The 21,076-nt window shown below is 54.2% G+C and overlaps 1 protein-coding gene across 2 annotated transcripts in view; it reads left to right on the plus strand.

Moving 5' to 3' along the window:
- The window catches only part of AFAP1 (actin filament associated protein 1), a 176,555-nt gene extending 166,874 nt beyond the window's left edge, over positions 1-9,681 (plus strand). For both annotated transcript variants that reach the window (XM_012473519.2, XM_012473522.2), the window contains one exon: positions 4,455-9,681. In XM_012473519.2, the coding sequence (XP_012328942.1) occupies positions 4,455-4,481 (27 nt within the window). In that variant the 3' untranslated portion in view covers positions 4,482-9,681. The remainder of the gene's footprint in view (positions 1-4,454) is intronic.
- Positions 9,682-21,076: the final 11,395 nt, after the last annotated feature.

Consider the following 21,076-nt stretch of genomic DNA (forward strand, 5'->3'; position numbering starts at 1 on the left):
TGAAAACCTCAGAAATTTTAAAACACAATTTCTAGTTGTTCAGAGCAAACCGGTCCTGGCTGCAGTGAGGGAAAGTATGTGTGCGCGCACAGGGTGTGATAGCAGGAGCTGGGAGACACAGGAGTGGGGTTCCCCCTGCCCCGAGGGGCAGGGACGCGGGGGTCCTCCCTGTACCGGCTCTGTGGGTTCCTCTGATTGCCGGAATTATTTTGAGGCAGGGCCTCACTCTGGCCCAGGCTGGTACAGTGGTGCCATCACAGCTCACCACAGCCTTGACTTCCTGGTTCAGGTGATCCTCCCACCTCAGCTTCCCAAGTAGCTGGGTGTACACCATTATGCCCAGCTAATTTTTTGCATTTTCTGTAGAGATGGGGTTTGGCAATATCGCCCAGCTGGGTATCGAACTCCTGAGCTCAGGCGGTCCTCTCCCCTCCCAGAGTGCTGGGATTACAGGCGTGAGCCACTGTGCCCAGCCTAGCATTCTTTGCAGCTTTTGGAGCCCATTCCAAGTTGGCTGGGAATGGGTATTTCCTGTGGGGCGAATGAGTGAGAGATGGGAACATGAGTGCCGCCCACCTGCTCTGCTCTTTGGGGTGCTCACAGGAGGCCGCCTAGGAAACGTGGTTGTCTACACATGCTGCCACATGTGTTCCACAAACAAGCCTAGGAAGCATAGTAACATTTCCAAGCCCAGGTCACACTAGTCACAGAGTAAGTGACAGGATGAGAACTGTAGACACTGCTGAACTCAGAACAGGGCAGGAAACAGAATCTGCAGATCAAGGTATCACTAGAGGCAGGGGCATGAAACCCGGAGCAGCCCAGCACCTGCGCTCGGGCCCCTCTCAGAGCAGAACCACAGCTCCCACGCCCGGAGGTCTCTTGGCACATGGCCTGCCCAGATGAAGGGAAAAGAAACTGGCCTGGAGCTGCAGCTGGAGGGTGTTTCTGAGCCGGGAAGCCCTGGGGCATGGGACTGGAAGCCGGCTCACTTGCCAGAGCCCTCTCTTGTGCTCAGCGTTCCTCACCAAGAGTTGGAAGGTATTTCAGGAATACTGCAGCTGGGATCACGTGTTCCACATCTAGAAATGTCAGACCCCCTGGGCGTCAGACAAAGGTGGGAGGCAGATGAGACCAGGTTTATGACACCCAAATGCATTCATGTTCTCAGGGTCTGCAGGCCCCACCACCATCCCCACTTCCAGCTGGGGTCCCTGTCACTGTTGTCAGAAACCCTGGGAAACCCTGCTCAGTCAGGCCCCTTCTTTCAGTGAGGCCATGCACAAGATTCTCAGCTGGAAGGACGAGAGGCTCCCACTGTTTACTGGACCTGTGAATGCATTTCGGTGACATAAACTTGGTCTCATCTGCCTCCCACCTTTTTCTGAGGCCCAGGGGGGGTCTGACTTTTCTGGACGTGGGACACGCAATCCCGGCTGCGGTATTCCTGAAATACCTTCCAACTCTTGGTGAGGAGTGTTGAGCACGAGAGAGGGCTTCCTGGCTCAGAAGGGGCTCAGAACCACCCTTCATTTGGGCAGGCTCTGGGCAGGCTGTGTGCCAAGAGACCTCCGGGCGTGGGAGCTGTGGTTCCGTTCTGAGAGGGACCCGAGGGCAGGCTCTGGGCTGCTCTGCGTTTCATGCCCCCGCCTCTAGTGACACCTTGACCTGCAGATTGTTTTCTGCCCTACTGAGTTCAGCGGTGTCTACAGGTTCTCAGCCTGTCGCTTGTTCTGTGGCCAGTGTGACCTGGGCTTAGAAATGTTACCATGCTTCCTAGGCTTGTTTGCTGAACGTACGTGGCACCATGTGTAGGTGACATGGGAGTTTTCCTCTCTCGGACGCCCACTGCCTGGTAGTAAACTGGTGATCTGTGTAACAGAGGACTGCTCATGAGTGCTGGCTTCGTGACTTTGTCCTCTGGCGCCTTCTCTGCTCTCAGCGGCCACATAGCTGTCCAGGGAGGCTGCGGAAGGGGCGGGAAGGCGTGAGGCGTGCCCCACTAGCCATCCTCCCCTTTGCGAGTGTCTCCAGCATGGTTTTGTTATGGTGCTGGTTTGGTGTTTATTTCTGCCAAGTTTGCTAATGCTGTGCATTTAACCATGAATTGAACTTGAGCTTTGGATTTATAAAAGGTGAGAAATTGTTCATGGCACGCAGCATGCAGAGACCTGCTGTGCACTCGTGACCCAGTTATTGAGCCCCTGGAAATCCAGTGGGAGTCAGACACCCGCCTCCCGGCGCAGGGTCAGCGGGCACAGGGAAGGAAGCCCCTGTTTGGCTGCCAGGCGCGTGGTGTGCCGGGTGCTGTGCTCGGGCTTTCACAGACCCTTTCTCCTTTGATCTTCCCAATTGCGCTTTGAAGTCTTTGGTGGGACTCACGTTGTGCTAAGGCTCAGAGAGGTGATGTGACCCCTCCAAGGCCCCACAGTGGCTGAGGCACAGAAAGTCTGGCCCTGGCATCTGTGCCCTCTGCTCTCCTTCTCCCGAGCCACCCATGCCAGGGAACGGAAGGTCTCCATCCTGCATGATGTCTGCCGCTGTGCTGGCCTGGATCTGCTCTCTTGCCTCCTCTTTCTGGAACTCAATCCCCTGGCCAACCCCCATTTCAAATCCACATAGCTCTAGAGACCATGTGTAGCCCAGGCCTCTGCCTCTGTGCTGCTGCAGTGGATGCGGAGGACGCAGAGGTAAGTGGCTGGAAAGGAGGATGTGGGGAGGAGTGTGAGGGTACACGTCAGGTCCACCTGCTGCTGTGGCGTGGCTTGTTGGAAAGCACAGAAACAGCACAGAAGATGGCAGCATTGCCTCCAGAGTCAGGGCAGGAAGGGGCACAGGGGCGGGGAGAGTCACTGAAGCCTGCTCCTCAGGATGCATGAGGTTGGCCAGGTGACACAGGGTGGAGAATGGGCATGGGTGAACCTGCCACGGAAGCCAGAGTGGGCCTGTTGGGAGGCAGCACAGCAGAGTGGAGATGGGAGGCCTCTGCTGTGGAACAAGTGGTTTTGGGTCCCAGCATCATCACTTTGAACCTAAGGCAAGTCACGAAGCCTTTGTCGCCTTATTGACTGATTGATTGAGACAGGGTCTTGTTCTGTTGACCAGGCTCTAGTGCTGTGGCGATCATGGCTCACTGCAGCCTCAAACTCCTGGGCTCAAGCAATCCTCTCATCTCAGCCTACCGAGTGGCTGGGACTACAGATGTGTGCTACCACATCCAGCTAATTTTGTATTTTTTGTAGAGTTGGGGTCTCACTGTGTTGCCCAGGCTGGTCTTGAACTCCTGGTCTCACACGATCCTCCCGCCTCACTCAGCCTCTGGAAGTGCTGGGATTCCCTGCACCCACCTGTCTCCTCGCTTATGAAGTAGGAGTACTGTCCACCTTGCAGGACTGTTGGCAGACCAGACAGCTGTGCCCAGTGCATGGCACATGCCCGCCCAGTGCCCACTGTCTCTGCTCTCACGTTGCTGGTGCTGTGTAGACTGCAGCCAACACTCAGCGCCTGTGGATGGACCCAGTCCAGCTGCTCCACTGACTAGATTTAAGCATCCACATCTTTTTAAAAGAACATTTTCTGTTGTGGTAAAATAAACACAACATCCAGTTGACCATTTGGAGCATTTTCGAGTCGGTAGTTGAGTGGCATTCAGCACAGTCCCCTGCTACACGGCCATCACCACCGTCCTTCTCCAGAACGTTCTCACCTTCTCAAACTAAAGCTCTGTCTCCATTAAACACCAACTCCCCATCCCCCCACCGGGCACAGGGAAGAAAGCCCCCCCTTGGTGGCCAGGCTCCTGGTGTGCACGTGCTGTGCTCGGGGCTTTCACAGCCCTTGATACCCACTATTCTAATTTCTTACTTTCACATTTTTGAAATAGAGATGAGGTCTTGCTATGTCGCCTGGACTGGTCTTGAACTCTTGACCTCAAGCCAGACTCCTGCCTCTGCCTCCCAAAGTGCTGGGATTACAGGCGTGAGCCTTTCTGTCCCTGTTAGTTTGACTTGTCTGGGTCCCTCATGTAAGTGAAATCATTACAGGATTTATCGTTGGTCACTGGCTTGTTTTGCTGGTCACATCCTCAGGGTTCACCCAGGTTGCAGCATGTGCCAGAATGTCCTTCCTTTTTAAGGCTGATATGTGGCATTGTCTGTACTCACCGTGCTTTATGTATCCATCCATCGGCAGACATGGGGTTCCTCCGCCTCCTGGCTGGTGTGAGTCATGCTGCTGTGAACGCGGTGTGTGGTATCTGCTGGGGACCATGCTCTCCATTCTGATGGGTACATACATACCTAGCAGTGGAATTGCTGGGTCACTGGTCATTGACTGTTGAGTTTTCTGCAGTACCCGAGCACCCACCTGTTCTGAGTAGAATGTGAATGATGGCGTGGCTTGTCCCAGCATGATCCTTGTGCCCTGTCGACTCACAAGACCGTCCTTTTCTCTAGGAATGGGAATTGAAGAATGGGACATAGGGGACGGCAGGACCGCTCCAGCCTCAGAGACTGCACACCCCCTTGCCCGTGTCCTCATCTGTGTGACGGCAGAATCCTGCCCCCTCCTCACGCCAGAGGCTTCGTGACTGAGTGCCAAGGCCAGTGCCTCTCACCCAGGCCCACTTGTATTCTTTCTACTGTATACTGGCGCCTTTAAAAAAGATTTACTTGTAAGATTCTGGTTTCCAACTTTATTCGTTAAAAAACAAAAACAAAAGTGATGGAAAGCTGTTTGAAAGGGGGCTGTGAGGAGAAGTGTCATCTTTCTAACCAGTTAAGCCATTGCTTTCACCGATTCCAGCCCAGCCCCGGATTGAGGGTGGATGGATCTGTGAGCCCCGAATGAAACCTTGGATTTTATGCAGAAGAGTTTGGATCCCTGGCTTCTCCGGGCACGAGTGTGGCTGGCACATGGGCACTCGGCTTGCACCACCGGGAGGGCCAGGGGCTTATGCAGCCCTGATGTGGACTTTGGGTGCGGGCGTCCCCTCCCCACGTGCCCGTCCTCCTTGGCATCAGCGGTAAAGTCATGAGAAAATCGCGCTGTGAAACATTTTTTACCTTTTATTATTTTTTTGGACAGATGCTTTTGTCACCAAGACATGAAAAGCTGCCATTCTTCTTAACCGTTTTTTAAGAATGTCTCTCTTTATTGTGTCACACTTAGATCTAAGGATTTTTCAGAGGTTTCTTATTTTATTAATGATGTGTGCTGCTTTCGATGGGCAGCAGAGGGTTTAATCCTTCACTAACGTGTGCCCTCCGCCCCCTCGGCCTGGCATCCCCAGCCCTTAATCCACGTCGGAGCCGTAGGTGCTCCTCACAGCAGGAGCCTCTGGGGGAAGGGCTGGCTCCTCGCTGCTGTATGGGATGTTTACTGCCGCGTGGGGCCGGAGCGGTCCTTTGAAAGGGAAGCAAGATCTGGAATTTGTCACTCATAGAACATCTTGGAGCAAGAGGCAGGAGTTCCAGGGCCACCTGCCCCTCCCCGCCCCCCCAGCTTGTAAAGTTAAACCCCAAGCGCGTTGGTGGGCCTGGCCGCGCACCTCTCCTGAGTGGCCTCTTCACCAGCTTTCTTGCTTGCCTTACGTGCAATATTTCTTGGAGAACGCAGATGCCTAAGGCATAAAGAAAAACCAAGTTGATAGTTGGGGCTGGTTTCTACCCCCTGGGTTTAAAAATCAGATTACCTTCTTGGTCTCCCGGAGACCGCTGTCAGGAATTCTCCATTTCGGGAGGATGCAGTCACTGATGAGGAACTAGCAGCCCCCGAAAGCCTGTGCAGGCAGATTCCCGGAGCCCGGTCCCAGCAGCGACCGCCGCTGCCCCAGCATAGACTCTGGAGGTGCTACGCTTGGCGCAAGCCTTCTGTCCACCATCCAGAATGTCCTCCTTACCACACACAGGAAGAGACGGCAGGAAAATGCAGCCTCCTTGACTTCCCCCAGACACTTTCAGAGCCCATCCTGGCGTCAGCCGTGTGGTGCACAGGACTTTACAGTTAGGATTCATGTTTAATGTTGTAGCACTCGAGGCCTGCAAGGGCCACGTTGGATTACTGGAGCGGGAAAGTGGTCTCCCGTGTATAAGAAAGTTTTACAACAAGAATTGGAAGCTGCTTCATTTAAGTCCACCTGAAACTTGAATTGATTACAAAGCCATCTGCCAGGAGCGTTTGGGGTTCCTGAGCCATCAGCTGGCGTTCCCCGTCTGACGCACCTTCCTCCCAGCCTGGTCAGCAGAGGCCCATCACACCAGCATCTGTGACGCCAACTTCCCGCTAGGACATCCAGGCAGGGGGGTGCAGCTGCCGCCTGCCCCAGGGCCATCCACTGTGCTGACATAGAGGAGCGTTCCCACCAGTGGTGACTTTCCACCATCGCAGGCAGCTGGGACCGCTTCTATCACACTGAGGGTTTTCTGTGAAGGGAAAGAAGCTTGCTCCACCTTAGAGGTTTGCTGTCTTCGAGTCAGTTCTCCAGGTTGAGGCCCTGGGGCCGCTTTGATTGGCAGCCTGCTTTGCCCATGAGAACGGTGTGCGGCTTTGGTGGTTAGTGAAAGAAGGGGGACGTGGCCAGCCTGATGTCTCGGTCCTGGCCCAGCACAGGCGGGCAGCAGCAAGCTGGGGGGTGAAGGGTGAGCCGCGTGCCGCGTGTCAGTCCTCAGCTGTCACCCACCAGCTTCCTCACCAGGCAAGGAGGCTCTGGAGCCTTAGCAAGAACTTGCCCCAGGGCACAGCCACTTGGTGCTATACTCCCAGCACGCATATTTGGTTAAAAACCCAGGTTTGTAATTCACTTCCACAACCATAAGCCTTTTAAAGAGGAGGCAAACTTTAATGAATCCCAGCATGGTCCATGGAACCTTTCAAAATGGGTGCTCTGGAAGGCGGGGGCCTTACATTAGAGTCCTTTGAGGCCAGATGTTCCCTTGAAATTTTGCATTTGATCAGAAAGTTTAAAGCATTTACTTCAAAGTAAGTTATTTATTTGTATATGTTCAATCAATGTAGTTTTTAACTTATATCTGTACATATTAGACACACGAGCCATCTTGCCAGAATTCTGACAGTGATCTCATTTTATTACCCTCCCAAAACACGCCCCAGGAACAAGCACCCTTGCCGCTGTGGCAGCAGCGAGTGTGACTATCTGACTTTGTAATGAAGCCAGGCTGGGGGCAAGAAGCCCGACAGGCAGGCCAGGGTCCCCAGAGAAGCTGGGTTGTGGGGGGCAGAGGCCTGACAGGTCAGCGTCCCTGGAAAAGCCAGGCTTGCGGGGCAGAGGCCTGACAGGTCAGCGTCCCTGGAAAAGCCGGGCTTGCGGGGCAGAGGCCTGACAGGTCAGCGTCCCTGGAAAAGCCAGGCTTGCGGGGCAGAGGCCCGACAGGCAGGTCAGGGTCCCTGGAGAAGCCAGACTCGGCGGGGCAGAGGCCCGACAGGCAGGCCAGAGTCCCCGGAGAAGCCCGTTTTCTTTGCAATGTCACCATTACGTAGCAGATCGTCGTGTTTGCAGGGCCTGGCCACCTGTACTAGGGTGCTGACCAGATTGCGAGGAACACGGTGGCCATGCCATGGGGCTGGCCAGAGGATGGGCCAGGTGTGGAGGCTGACCGACCCCTGCGGGGCTCAGGGCTCCTTCCATTCTCACCCTGAGCCACAGTGTCACTCTTCAGGGCTCTGCTCATGCCTGTATTTTGGTAAGGTGTCAACAGCCTTCAGCCTCCATTTGAATATTTTTATAATGTACTTAAATCACTAACCACCTTTTTTTGTAGAAACAACTCTCAAGTTAGATGGCTTGCTTTGGTCCCCGTGACTTGGGCACAGGCATGGGCCACGGCTCCCTCTTCCCAGAATCTGGGGGGAACTCGGGCAAGGCCCATCTGTCTGCAAGGCTGGTAGTTCCCTCCCTTGGCTTCCAGAGGCTGCAGAGGCTGCAGGGTAACCAGTGTGGGTCTGCTGAGTCGCCCCAGGCTCCAGACTTGCCCCAGGAGCTTGAGCCGCCATCCACGGGCCGTTCCTGAGCCTTGCCCTTGGATCTGGCAGGAGGCCATTTCCTAGCACTGGGCCAGTCCCATCTCACCCCTCCGTACCTGTGCCCTGGCATGGCCAGGCCTAACCCTCCCGTTTATCTTATTTGTCCCAGAGTTATTATTGGCCGTTTCTAAATAGACAGAACTATGCTGAAAGGTGGAGATGTACTCCATTTGAAAAGTCTGTTTCAGAAAGTGGGTCCTTGGCTCTGAGGCCACCCCCAGGAAGGAGTTTGAGGTTCATTGTCATCATGGCCACAGTTTGGTGCTTGTGTGTGGGATTCAAACGGCAGCGCTGAAGCCAGGGTGAGGTGTAGGGGTTGTGGGCAAAGCTCCCTTGCTTGTGGCCACACCTTACCTTTCCACGAGGCCGCTTACTCACCCGCTATTTGGGGGGATGCCCACAGATGAACTTTGCTACCCAGGTGAAGTGCTCTGTTCATGCACCTAACTCATGTCATTAGACACCTTCCAAGGATGGGCAGCCTGCAGCGGGGCCGGTGACCCCCTTCCAGCAAAAAGGCACCTCGGGCCGCAGGGCAGGGCTGACACCCTGAGCTCACAGGCGGCCCCTGCGGTCAGGCAGATGGCCATCCTTCAAACAGCCTCTTCTGGGAGCACAGCCCTGGAGGTCTCTGAGTATCCCCTGCAACTTACCTAAAGGTCATGGCAATATTTAAATGTTAAACCATTGCCTTCCTCTTTTCCTAAAATAATTTTCGAATGGGAAGAATAACTTCAAGTTCATGACATAGTTTGAAAGAGGGTAATTCATTTTTCCTGGTTGTTACTGTCTCCTCATCCCCATGATGGGCTGGATTCATACTGTGAAATAAACTGAAATGAAACCAAAATGTTCCTGCCGTAAACACGTGGCATACACTGTGGAAAAAGCAAAGCCACCTCGATTTGTGAGTCCCCAAGCCATAGCAGGGTGGTTCATCGTCTGTAAAGGAGGGGAAGCTGCACCCAGGAAGTGGCGGCTTCGGATGCTTCCTCCGCCCAGAGTTCGTGAAGTCCTTCCAGCTCTGGTCTTCCAGAAAATCTCAACTGTACCGTGAGCAAGTATTACCGGGTATTTTTAGTTGTAGCCATGGAAGACATTTTCAAAATGAGATCTTCAGATCATAATTCTTAAGGACCAAAGGCATTTTTAATGAGATAATCTTTCTGATTTTCTAACAGGAAAGGAAATACTCACTTTAAATTTTAACATCAACTTTTAAATGATAGCTATTCAGAATTGATTGACCATGGTGATAGGTTGTAAAATGTTTTCATATTGAGAATGTAATTATTTCCTTATTGTATTTTTTAAAAGCTAAAGTCCTATTTAAAATTCTCTTTGAAAGAAACAGGCAAAGAAACAGCAAAGATTTTTTTAAATTAAATATGTTGGTAGTGCCCATTTTAAATGACTGTAAATATATTTTCACTGTTTCTCAATGTATTTAATTCATAAAGTAAAAATTTTATGAGAAGAAACTTGCAATGAAAATCCTAGTTTTCAGTCCGCGGGCCCCATTTTGTAGTAGCTTCACTGAATTTCCTGCTTTCCCCGTTGATTTTTCTACTGTTTGACGTGGTGTAACCGAGACTGGCGCCCTTGGCGTGCCTCTGTGTATGAATAAACTTCTCTACCCGAGCCGGTGTCTTGACTGCCCTTGGTGTGTGCCGCAGACTGAGAAGTGGCCCCTTTTCCTGAAGTCCTCGCTTTCAGGTGGGTGGGGGTCTCTTGCTGACATTCAACCACCTACAGGGGAGAGAGGGGTCAGGAGTGACACGTGGAGGGAGGAGGTGGGCAGATAAAGGAGCCATGGTTTGTAGTAAAAAGTAGCTTGGAGTCTGCAGACCTGAACATCCAGTTCAAGAGACGTTTGTGCACTTGCTGTGAGGCCGACTCCGTGCCAGGTGCTAGAAATAGAAATGGATCAGCTAGGACTCCTGCCCTCAGGGAGCTTGCTCCAGGCAAGAAGAGACGGAATGAGATCCCTGGACTGTATGATGATTTCTGGAATCACAGAGATGCTAAGTTTGAGGCTATTGGGTAGGGTTTTTGTAGAGGAGTGGGGGTAATTTGAGCTAGGCCATCATGTTTAAATAGGAGTTCTGCAAGGAGAGAAGTCATTTTCCAAGCGCCCTCGGCATGGCTTTCTTTTACGCCGTGAGCAGGGTGTCCTCCCAGACAGCGTACGAGAAGGCTGAGCATCCCCACTCCACCGTCCTCCCAGACAGCGTGCAAGAAGGCTGAGCGTCCCCACTCCACCATCCCCCCAGACAGCATGCGAGAAGGCTGAGTGTCCCCACTCCACCATCCCCCCAGACAGCGTACGAGAAGGCTGAGCGTCCCCACTCCACCGTCCTCCCAGACAGCGTACGAGAAGGCTGAGCGTCCCCACTCCACCGTCCTCCCAGACAGCGTGCGAGAAGGCTGAGCGTCCCCACTCCACCGTTAATTGTTCCATGGTGGGTAGTTAGTCTTGCTGGGAGAAGGCCATTTTTAAAGTAATGCTCCTTGTTGGCTTCTGAACAGAGGTCACGCCCTGATAGGCTGCCAAATGGAAAGGAAGGGCCTCCAATTTCTTTCCAAACTTAGCAAGAGGACGCCAGGACTCCGCTTTGCTTTTTAACACCATGGAGAGCACTTAGGGATATTCATCATGTGAGTTACAATTTCGGGAACAGGTGACACAAAGCCTGGAGAACATAAATCAGGAGCTCAGCTCCTTAATGGGAAGCAGGGAACCTGAGCTGATGTCTGTGATCCAGAAATTTTACGATGGAAACTTCATCTGTTTTATGAGGCCATTAAAAGTGGCTATCCGTTCATACAAAGGGACCGATTTGAAAGTAGGGCAGGAGACCTAGCAGGATTCGTGAAGGGGTCAGGCGTCCACATCCTGCACGGGGGGCGGGGACGGGGGCTAGTTCAGACCCTCCCCGAACGCGGAGGGTCTGCTGCATCTGGAAGCCTCCTCAGGGGCGGGGCTCCTCACAGCTGAGCTGCTCCCTCCTTCCCTGGGGCACTGATCTCTGCCTTGCGGGGCTGCCCGGGAAGTCTTTTTTTCCTGATGCTTTAACACTGAACACCTTGCTAACACTGGAGGGACAGCCCCTCCCAGGCTGGCCGGTTCCTAGAGGTAGTAACCCCTAGCCAGAGGTAGTAACCAGGCCACCTCACTATGGGCGTCTTGGGGCTCTCACACTCTAAGCCTCGATGCCCGCCCCGGCCCTAATCACCCCAGCAGACTACGAGACACAGCCGATGCCGGGAGCCACCCATGGAAGTGATCAAGGCCACCCAGCCCCAGGCCTGCTTCCCTGGCCACAGCTGTTCCTTCCCGCAGAAACCACAGCAAAGGTTCCTGGCTTTGCCCACACTTTCCCCTCGCTCCCTCGACCTTACAGCTGGCCTCCACTTCCCTGTGTGGCCTGATGTGGCCTAGCGTGCCATGGCGTGGCGTGGCGTGGCCCATCCTCCTGAGAACCTTGACAAACTAGCTTGTCAGTGACAGAAGGGCCTCGCCAATTGAATGGATGTTTCCAAACGCCCCAGTCCTGTGGAAAGGGACGGACCTGGCCACGGCCTGTCTCAGGTCTGCAAACTGCCTGCCATCCCATAGGACGGGGAATAACCACTCAAAGGCTGTTCTGAGAATTCAAGGAGCTGTGTGAAATACCCAGCACGAGGTTGGCCCCAGACTGGGGCAGGTGGACGTCCCCCACCTGGGATACGGCCCAGCTCCTCCGCACAGTCCCCGAAGGCACTGGCATGACAGCCCCGCAGCCAGCCTCCTGCTGGGCACAGCACTCAGGGCCTTCCTGGTTGTGCAGGGACTGGGCTGACCCTCTGGTTCAGCCCCACTGCCAGCCTGCTCCCAGGCACAGCACTCAGGGCCTTCCTGATCGTGCAGGGACCAGGCCAACCCTTGGTCCAGCCCTGCTGCCACCCTGCTCTCAGGCACAGCACTCAGGGCCTTCCTGATCATGCAGGGACCAAGCCAACCTCTGGCCGGGGCTAGATCCTAAGTCGCAGCAGGAAGGCAGCATGCAGTCGACTGCCCTTGAATAGGAAAATGAGGCCCCAGGGGAAGTGACTGCCTGAGAGCAAGACCGAGAGCGAGCCTGGCTGCCTCTTCCCACTGCCCTGCTCCTCCAAGGGGCGTGTTCCCGCAGGACCTGCCACCCGAGACAGCTGCGACACACTCAAATTTGACAGCAAAGAGCAGACAGAAAGCTGCTGGGCCTGCTATGGATGCAGCAGAGCCACTGATGCTGTGGCTGCCGTGGCCCCTGGGGTCCCCGGGCTCCATCCCTCCACACGTTCTGATCCCCCAGTCCCGGAAGAAGGAGCTGGGGGAGCAGGCACTGCATTTTATGGTCACAGTTTCAGGCCCTGAGATTATTCTGAAAATCACTAAACAAGTTATTCCCGAGCTCCTTCTATCTGTCAGGCCACGTTCGGCCCCAGAGCATAAACACGAATCCCACCTGCTCTACGCCTGCGTTCAGCCAGGCTAGGACAACTTAGAACCAGAGCACACATTTATTCACTCAGCAAACATTTATGGAGCACCTCTGCTGAAAACGTTCTAACGTGACCTTCACATATGTAAGATAGCACTCCGTCGGCTTCCCAGAGGAGACGCAGGGGGCAGGGAAGTCAGCGGGCCCAGGCACCCTCCAGGCAGAGACCACGCTCTCCCAGCCCCTTCTCCTCTGGCGCCCAGAGCCTGGCTCCGCACTCCTGTCCCTCAATCCCCCACCAGCAGGGACTCATCCCTTCCCTGGCTTCACTGTGTGGCTCCTGCTGAGCCATGCGGGGAGACAGAGCCCATCCGGAGCCACGCACCCATTGCCCCTTCCCAGGCAGGTGACTACAGGGATCAGCTCCTTCTGCAAGCCCTGAGGTCGAGCTGGGAAGCGGCCCTGGGCTCTGCAAGCCTGAGCTTCCATCAGGGCATGGCCCAACAGGAGGAAAGGCATTTGGGAACTGGGGTGACCGTTGAAGGCAGGAAGCCAAGGCTGTGGGCAGGGGGCAGAGAGAGCAGGATCCGGGGAAGAGGCGTGAGGCCTGTAGGGCGGCCACAAGCTGGCCTGGGATGGGAGCTGCTGCAGGGCCAGCTCTGTCGGCTTTGGTGGGTTTTGCCAGCTCCAGGTGTAACCTCGCAGTAAGGCCTCTTCCTAGCCGCAACCCCAGAAGCCCAGTGAGACCAGGTTCCGGCCTGTGTCCAGCCCAGACCTTTCTCTTCCTTGCCCCGAGCTGTGCATCTGCAGGTGCCCTCCGCAGAGCTCAAGAGTCCCCTGGTGGCCGGGCCTGTAATCCCAGCACTTTGGGAGGCCTAGGCGGGCGGATCACGAGGTCAGGAGTTCAAGACCAGCCTGGCCAATATGATGAAACCTCATCTCTCTAAAAAATACAAAAAGTAACTGGGCAGGGTGGCACATGCTTGTCATCCCAGCTACTCAGGAGGCTGAGGCAAAAAAAATCACTGGAATCTGGCTGAGGCTGAGGTTGCAGTGGGCCAAGATCACGCTGCTGCACTCCAGCCTGGGCGACAGAGTGAGACTCCTTCTCAAAAAGAAAAAAGAAAAAACAAGAGTCTCCTGGCTCCTCCCCTCGCCACTTCCCAATACAGAACTCCCCATCTCCCTGCTCCTCCAGCCCCCACCCTGCTGCCCCCCTGGCCTCCCTGCCACCCCTAGCCAGGCCCTGGGCCCCGGGAGTCAGCCTTCGACGTCCTCTCCCTCAGTGGGCTCGACCGAGTCCCACTCAGCCTCCTCTTCCTCATCTCCGGCCTCTGTCCGCTCTCCCAGCCCCACCACCATTCCGGGTTCAGGCTCCTGGTCCCCCACCCACCTCACTGCCTCAGTCTCTCCAGGGTGACCCAGCATTGCAGGGAAGCCCTTGGCAGGTTCTAAAACAATCTGACCATGTTCCTGGCATGCTCCCCATTCCCTCGGGACAAGGGCCTCGTCTGCAGCCCATTCACCAGCCCGGCTTCCCCTCTCTGCTTCCAGCCCCTACATCTGCCCCTTCCTCCTGCCTTATGTCTGTCAACAGATCTAGACGCCTTGGGGACTGTTCTGACCCCATCCACCCTGTGCCTCCTGGAAGAGGTGTCTGGGCCTTTACGGTGGGTGGGACTCATTGCCCTACGAGGACCACTGCTCCTGGGCCTTTGCCTCCCACCTGTAATGAGGTGCCTTGGGGAGGACGAGACCAGGCTGTCCTCCATGTTAAAGAAACAGTGGAAAGAGTGACACTTCCTCTCCCACCCTCCCCACCTCCTCACCTTCCTCTTGGGCCTGACGGTTTTCCTACCCAGGGCCCTGCTCACAGCAGCTCTTCTGTGCTGGCTCAGAGTGCTCCAGACGCTGCCCCTGAAATGGGGATAATGCCCCTGCTTGGTATTACCCTCGGGGGATGCATTGCTGGTATTCACTGTGTGTCCCCTTCCTTTTCCCTTTGACCAAGAATCAGCCGGGACAGCTCTGCTTTCCAGGGGTGCTGCACAGATGCCTGTCCCGAGTCCTCCTCCCTGCACAGGTGTGCATCCTGATTCCTCCTCCCTGTACAGGTGTGTGTCCCGATTCCTCCTCCCTGCACAGGTGTGTGTCCCGATTCCTCCTCCCTCCCACACAGGCGTGTGTCCCGATTCCTCCTCCCTCCCACACAGGCGTGTGTCCCGATTCCTCCTCCCTCCCGCACAGGTGTGTGTCCCGATTCCTCCTCCCTCCCGCACAGGCGTGTGTCCCGATTCCTCCTCCCTCCCGCACAGGTGTGTGTCCTGATTCCTCCTCCCTGCACAGGCGTGTGTCCCGATTCCTCCTCCCTCCCGCACAGGCTTGTGTCCCGATTCCTCCTCCCTCCCTGCACAGGTGTGTGTCCCGATTCCTCCTCCCTGCACAGGCGTATGTCCTGATTCCTCCTCCCTGCACAGGTGTGTGTCCGGATTCCTCCTCCCTCCCGCACAGGCATGTGTCCCGATTCCTCCTCCCTCCCGCACAGGGGTGTGTCCCGATTCCTCCTCCCTCCCGCAGAGGCGTGTGTGCCGATTCCTCCTCCCTCGTGCACAGGTGTGTGTCCCGATTCCTCCTCCCTCCTGCACAGGTGTGTGTCCTGATTCCTCCTCCCTCCCACATAGGTGTGTGTCCCGATTCCTCCTCCCTCTCTGCACAGGTGTGTGTCCCGATTCCTCCTCCCTCCTGCACAGGTGTGTGTCCCGATTCCTCCTCCCTCCTGCACAGGCGTGTGTCCTGATTCCTCCCTCTCTGCACAGGTGTGTGTCCTGATTCCGCCTCCCTGCACAGGTGTGCGTCCCGATTCCTCCCTCCCTGCTCAGGTACATGCCCCGCATCCTCCTGTATTAGTTTGTTTTCACACTATTGATAAAGACATATCCCAGACTGGGAAGAAAATAAAGGTTTAATTTGACTTACAGTTCCACATGGCTGGGGAGGCCTGCGAATCATGGCGGGAGGCAAAAGGCACTTCTTACACGGCAGCAGCAAGAGAAAATGAGGAAGAAGCAGAAGCGGGAACCCCTGATAAACCATCAGATCTCTTGAGACTTATTCACCATCACGAGAATAACGGGAAAGACCAGCCCCTGTGATTCAGTTACCTCCTCCTGGGTCCGTCCCACAATCCGTGGGAATTCTGGGAGATATAATTCAAGTTGAGATTTGGGTGGGGACACAGTCAAACCATATCCCCTCCCACCCTGCATAGTGCGTGTTCCGATGCCTCTCTCCCTGCACAGCTCTGCTTCTTTGGCAATCAATATGCACGATGCTTTCACGTCCCATTGCTCTGGATGAATCCATCAGGAGAATCCTTCCGTTGCACTCTTCCCGTGATATTACCATTGGCTTTAAGCCTGTTTCACATTCCCAGGGACTGGGAGCTCTTTGAGGCCAGTGGCTGGCTGCCTGTTTCTGCATTGCTCCTGTCTAGCACTGGCTTAGACCAGGAGCTTTGCAGGTATGCGAACTCAACAAGAGCAGCAGCCGTGGATGCTCTCATGGTGCCCGCTCTGTGCCAGGCTTTGCTCCAGGTGCTCCTCATGAGTCAGCTCACTGGCTGAGAGCTCAAGGTCTGCTTTACACCCATCAAGTGTTGGGCACCTACTGATCCGTGACGTCTCCCACGACACCTGTAAGCCTTTAATCGAGCTGAGATCCTTTCTCTGTGGGTTAATATCTTCTCAGCTTTAGAGACTGTCCCATTTTCTTTGACTAATTATTCATTCATTTATTCATCCAGGAAATACTCACTGAACACCTACCAAGACTGAGGTGCTGGAGACACCATGGGAAACCGAACAGTCAGCCCTGGCTGACAGGGGTGGCTGGAGAAGGCCGGCTGGTGGTGTAGGTGGATGTTAAGCCAGTCGCCTTGCTGATAAACATGCAATCATGAGTCATGGAGAGGATATGGAGAAGGACGGGCTTCTGACTGTGGCTGATTGAAAAATGGACCAGTCCTCCCACGGGCACATGGGGAGGAAACCCCCAGGTGTAGGGGGATGGCGTGTCATGTGGGTCTGTTGGGTGCATGCTACAGCCTCATCCTCTCTGTCATCACGCACTTGGAGGGCCCAGAGGACACTCCCTTGGCTGAGGTATTGGGAGACGTTCACTGGCTCAGGGCTTCTTGGAAAGCTCTATGGCGGCTGTGTTTTCAAGTCACAGCTGAGAACAGGAGCCGTCACACCGAAACTGGGTTCTTGCATAGAGATGAGAACAGGAGACGTCACCCTGAAACTGGGTTCTTGCATAGAGCTGAGAACAGGAGTCATCACCCCAAAACTGGGTTCTTGCATAGAGCTGAGAACAGGAGCCGTCACCCTGAAACTGGGTTCTTGCATAGAGATGAGAACAGGAGACGTCACCCCGAAACTGGGTTCTTGCATAGAGCTGAGAACAGGAGCCGTCACCCCGAAACTGGGTTCTTGCATAGAGCTGAGAACAGGAGCCGTCACACCGAAACTGGGTTCTTGCATAGAGATGAGAACAGGAGACGTCACCCTGAAACTGGGTTCTTGCATAGAGCTGAGAACAGGAGTCATCACCCCAAAACTGGGTTCTTGCATAGAGCTGAGAACAGGAGCCGTCACCCTGAAACTGGGTTCTTGCATAGAGATGAGAACAGGAGACGTCACCCCGAAACTGGGTTCTTGCATAGAGCTGAGAACAGGAGCCGTCACCCCGAAACTGGGTTCTTGCATAGAGCTGAGAACAGGAGCCATCACCCCTGAAACTGGGTTCTTGCATAGAGCTGAGAACAGGAGCCGTCACTCCGAAACTACATTCTTGCATAGAGCTGAGAACAGGAGCCATCACCCCTGAAACTGGGTTCTTGCATAGAGCTGAGAACAGGAGCTGTCACCCCTGAAACTGGGTTCTTGCATAGAGCTGAGAACAGGAGCCGTCACCCCGAAACTGGGTTCTTGCATAGAGCTGAGAACAGGAGCCGTCACCCCGAAACTGGGTTCTTGCATAGAGCTGAGAACAGGAGCCGTCACCCCCGAAACTGGGTTCTTGCATAGAGCTGAGAACAGGAGCCGTCACCCCGAAACTGGGTTCTTGCATAGAGCTGAGAACAGGAGCCGTCACCCCGAAACTGGGTTCTTGCATAGAGCTGAGAACAGGAGCCGTCACCCCGAAACTGGGTTCTTGCATAGAGATGAGAACAGGAGACGTCACCCTGAAACTGGGTTCTTGCATAGAGCTGAGAACAGGAGTCATCACCCCAAAACTGGGTTCTTGCATAGAGCTGAGAACAGGAGCCGTCACCCTGAAACTGGGTTCTTGCATAGAGATGAGAACAGGAGACGTCACCCCCGAAACTGGGTTCTTGCATAGAGCTGAGAACAGGAGCCGTCACCCCGAAACTGGGTTCTTGCATAGAGCTGAGAACAGGAGCCGTTACCACGAAACTGGGTTCTTGCATAGAGCTGAGAACAGGAGCCATCACCCCTGAAACTGGGTTCTTGCATAGAGCTGAGAACAGGAGCCGTCACTCCGAAACTACATTCTTGCATAGAGCTGAGAACAGGAGCCATCACCCCTGAAACTGGGTTCTTGCATAGAGCTGAGAACAGGAGCCGTCACCCCGAAACTGGGTTCTTGCATAGAGCTGAGAACAGGAGCCGTCACCCCGAAACTGGGTTCTTGCATAGAGCTGAGAACAGGAGCCGTCACCCCGAAACTGGGTTCTTGCATAGAGCTGAGAACAGGAGCCGTCACCCCGAAACTGGGTTCTTGCATAGAGCTGAGAACAGGAGCCGTCACCCCCGAAACTGGGTTCTTGCATAGAGCTGAGAACAGGAGCCGTCACCCCGAAACTGGGTTCTTGCATAGAGCTGAGAACAGGAGCCGTCACCCCCGAAACTGGGTTCTTGCATAGAGATGAGAACAGGAGACGTCACCCTGAAACTGGGTTCTTGCATAGAGCTGAGAACAGGAGTCATCACCCCAAAACTGGGTTCTTGCATAGAGCTGAGAACAGGAGCCATCACCCTGAAACTGGGTTCTTGCATAGAGATGAGAACAGGAGACGTCACCCTGAAACTGGGTTCTTGCATAGAGCTGAGAACAGGAGCCGTCACCCCGAAACTGGGTTCTTGCATAGAGCTGAGAACAGGAGCCGTTACCATGAAACTGGGTTCTTGCATAGAGCTGAGAACAGGAGCCATCACCCCTGAAACTGGGTTCTTGCATAGAGCTGAGAACAGGAGCCGTCACCCCGAAACTGGGTTCTTGCATAGAGCTGAGAACAGGAGCCATCACCCCGAAACTGGGTTCTTGCATAGAGCTGAGAACAGGAGCCATCACCCCGAAACTGGGTTCTTGCATAGAGCTGAGAACAGGAGCCGTCACCCCGAAACTGGGTTCTTGCATAGAGCTGAGAACAGGAGCCGTCACCCCGAAACTGGGTTCTTGCATAGAGCTGAGAACAGGAGCCGTCACCCCCGAAACTGGGTTCTTGCATAGAGCTGAGAACAGGAGCCGTCACCCCGAAACTGGGTTCTTGCATAGAGCTGAGAACGGGAGTCATCACCTCTGAAACTGGGTTCTTGCATTCCGTGGGGATAATGGCAGCTCTTAACTTCCAGAGACGAAGTGGGCTTGTGTATTGGAACAAGAGATAAGCTTAGCCATGATCATAAGGGCTGAACCCACAAGATGCTCAGTGGTGATGAATGGATCACAGTGTCTCTGGGACTGAGGTCACCAAACAGGCCACTAAGGTCTTCACTTGATCTGCACAAAGAAAACAGAGACATAAACATGCTCTGTCTGGATCTGGGACTAAGAGACCCTACTGGAGTTACTGCAAAACTTAGGACCCTTATCAATCCATCCGCAGACCTGAGCCAGGTTGCAGCCCTGAAGGCCTTTGAATACAGGGGATGTTATAGCCCCTTAGGCACGATCCTGGCATGAATTTATAACAAGGATTGCCTCCTAACCTTCCTCAAAGACCTGTACTGGAGTGATGTGCACGAAGAAAAACTCCCCACAGTGTGGGGCAATGAATGGACTCTGGCTCTGACCTCGGGCAAATGCCTCAGGACCAAGCAGACCAGGTGGCTCAGCAGTCAGAGCACGGGTTTGTGGTGGTCAGGGTTCTGAGAGAGGTTTGGCCCCTGAGTTACAGTGGACCTGGCACATTATGAAGCACCCTGTGATCACCCCTCCTGCCTGCCTGTGTAGATGAGACACACACATGGCAAGAATCCCCACAGGATCTCCAGACCCAGTGGCTCACAATGGGAGAAAGTGCCGAGTGGAAGGCCCCACAGAGTCTTCTACCTACCAAAACAGTGAACAGAAGCAATACTGGAAGATCAGGAGAACTGCAGAGATGAGCGCCATGATCCGGGTAACGCTCAAAGCATGCAGGATGGTGATACGGTTTGCATCTGCATTTCCACCCAGATCTCATGTTCGGCTGTAATCTCCTGTGTTGGAGGTGGGGCTGGGTGGGAGGTGGCTGGATCACTGGGTGCATCCTCGTGATAATGAGTGAGTTCTTGTGAAATCTGGTTGTTTAAATGTGTGAGGCACCTCCCCACTCCCCTCTCTCTTGCTCCTTTTTTCTCTGTGTGATGTGCCTGCTCCCCATTTAGCTTCTGCCATGATTGGAAGCTTCCTGAGGCCTCCCTGGAAGCAGAGGCCACCATGCTGTCTGTACAGCTTGCAGAACCATCAACCCATTAAACCTCTTTCTTAGAAAGTACACAGTCTCAGGTATTTCTTTATAGCAATGTGAGAACAGCCTAATACCAGTGGTGATTCCTATTGCATCTCCATAAACGCTTCTGTTTGCCCTGGGTAAAAGACTGAGCTTGTGAATTTTGGAAGTGCTGATTACAACGGCAGCTTCCGTTTCAGATGTGGTCAATTTCACTGAAATAAACCTAGTTCCCAGTGCCCAGTGTGCCGATGATCTGGTGAACACCTTTAAAGATGTCAGGTGGTAATGAAGTATGATTCTTTGCCTATTGGTAAAGACACCATAATTAAGTTGCTTTCACCTGGCAGGAACAGCAGTGCACTTGTACGGCTCTTCCTCAGGTCAATGCGAATGCTCCAGCTCTTTCAGTCTCCAGGGATGCTCGTCTCCCTGTTGCACAGAACACGATGCTGACCCACTGCTTCCATGATATGACATCAGTTGGGCCTGGTGAGGAGAAAAATTGCAGAATCTCTAGAAGCCTTGGTGAGAGACAAATATGCTAAATCCCAAATACTGGGTCAGTCCGCTTTGGTCAGGAATCTAGAAGCTGCTGTGGTTATTCTGACTAGAAAAGACTTAATAAAGGGAATTTAAGGCTTACACAACCATTGCAAGGGCTGGTGAAGTGAAGGGCTGGAGAGCTGCTGTGAAAATCCTGTCCACTCTCGAGGGTGGCTCCCAACATCTTCACCAGAAGGGGTTGCAAATCTCAGGCACCTCTTGGGAATTTCCGGGAGCCAGTTCAGTTTGTAACTGCAAAGTAAATGGCTCGCAAGGGCTCTCCTGGGAG

The sequence above is a fragment of the Aotus nancymaae genome, unplaced genomic scaffold, assembly GCF_030222135.1.
Source record: "Aotus nancymaae isolate 86718 unplaced genomic scaffold, 86718_ANA_hifiasm-v0.15.2.pri h1tg000006l, whole genome shotgun sequence".
Classification (NCBI taxonomy): Eukaryota; Metazoa; Chordata; class Mammalia; order Primates; family Aotidae; genus Aotus; species Aotus nancymaae.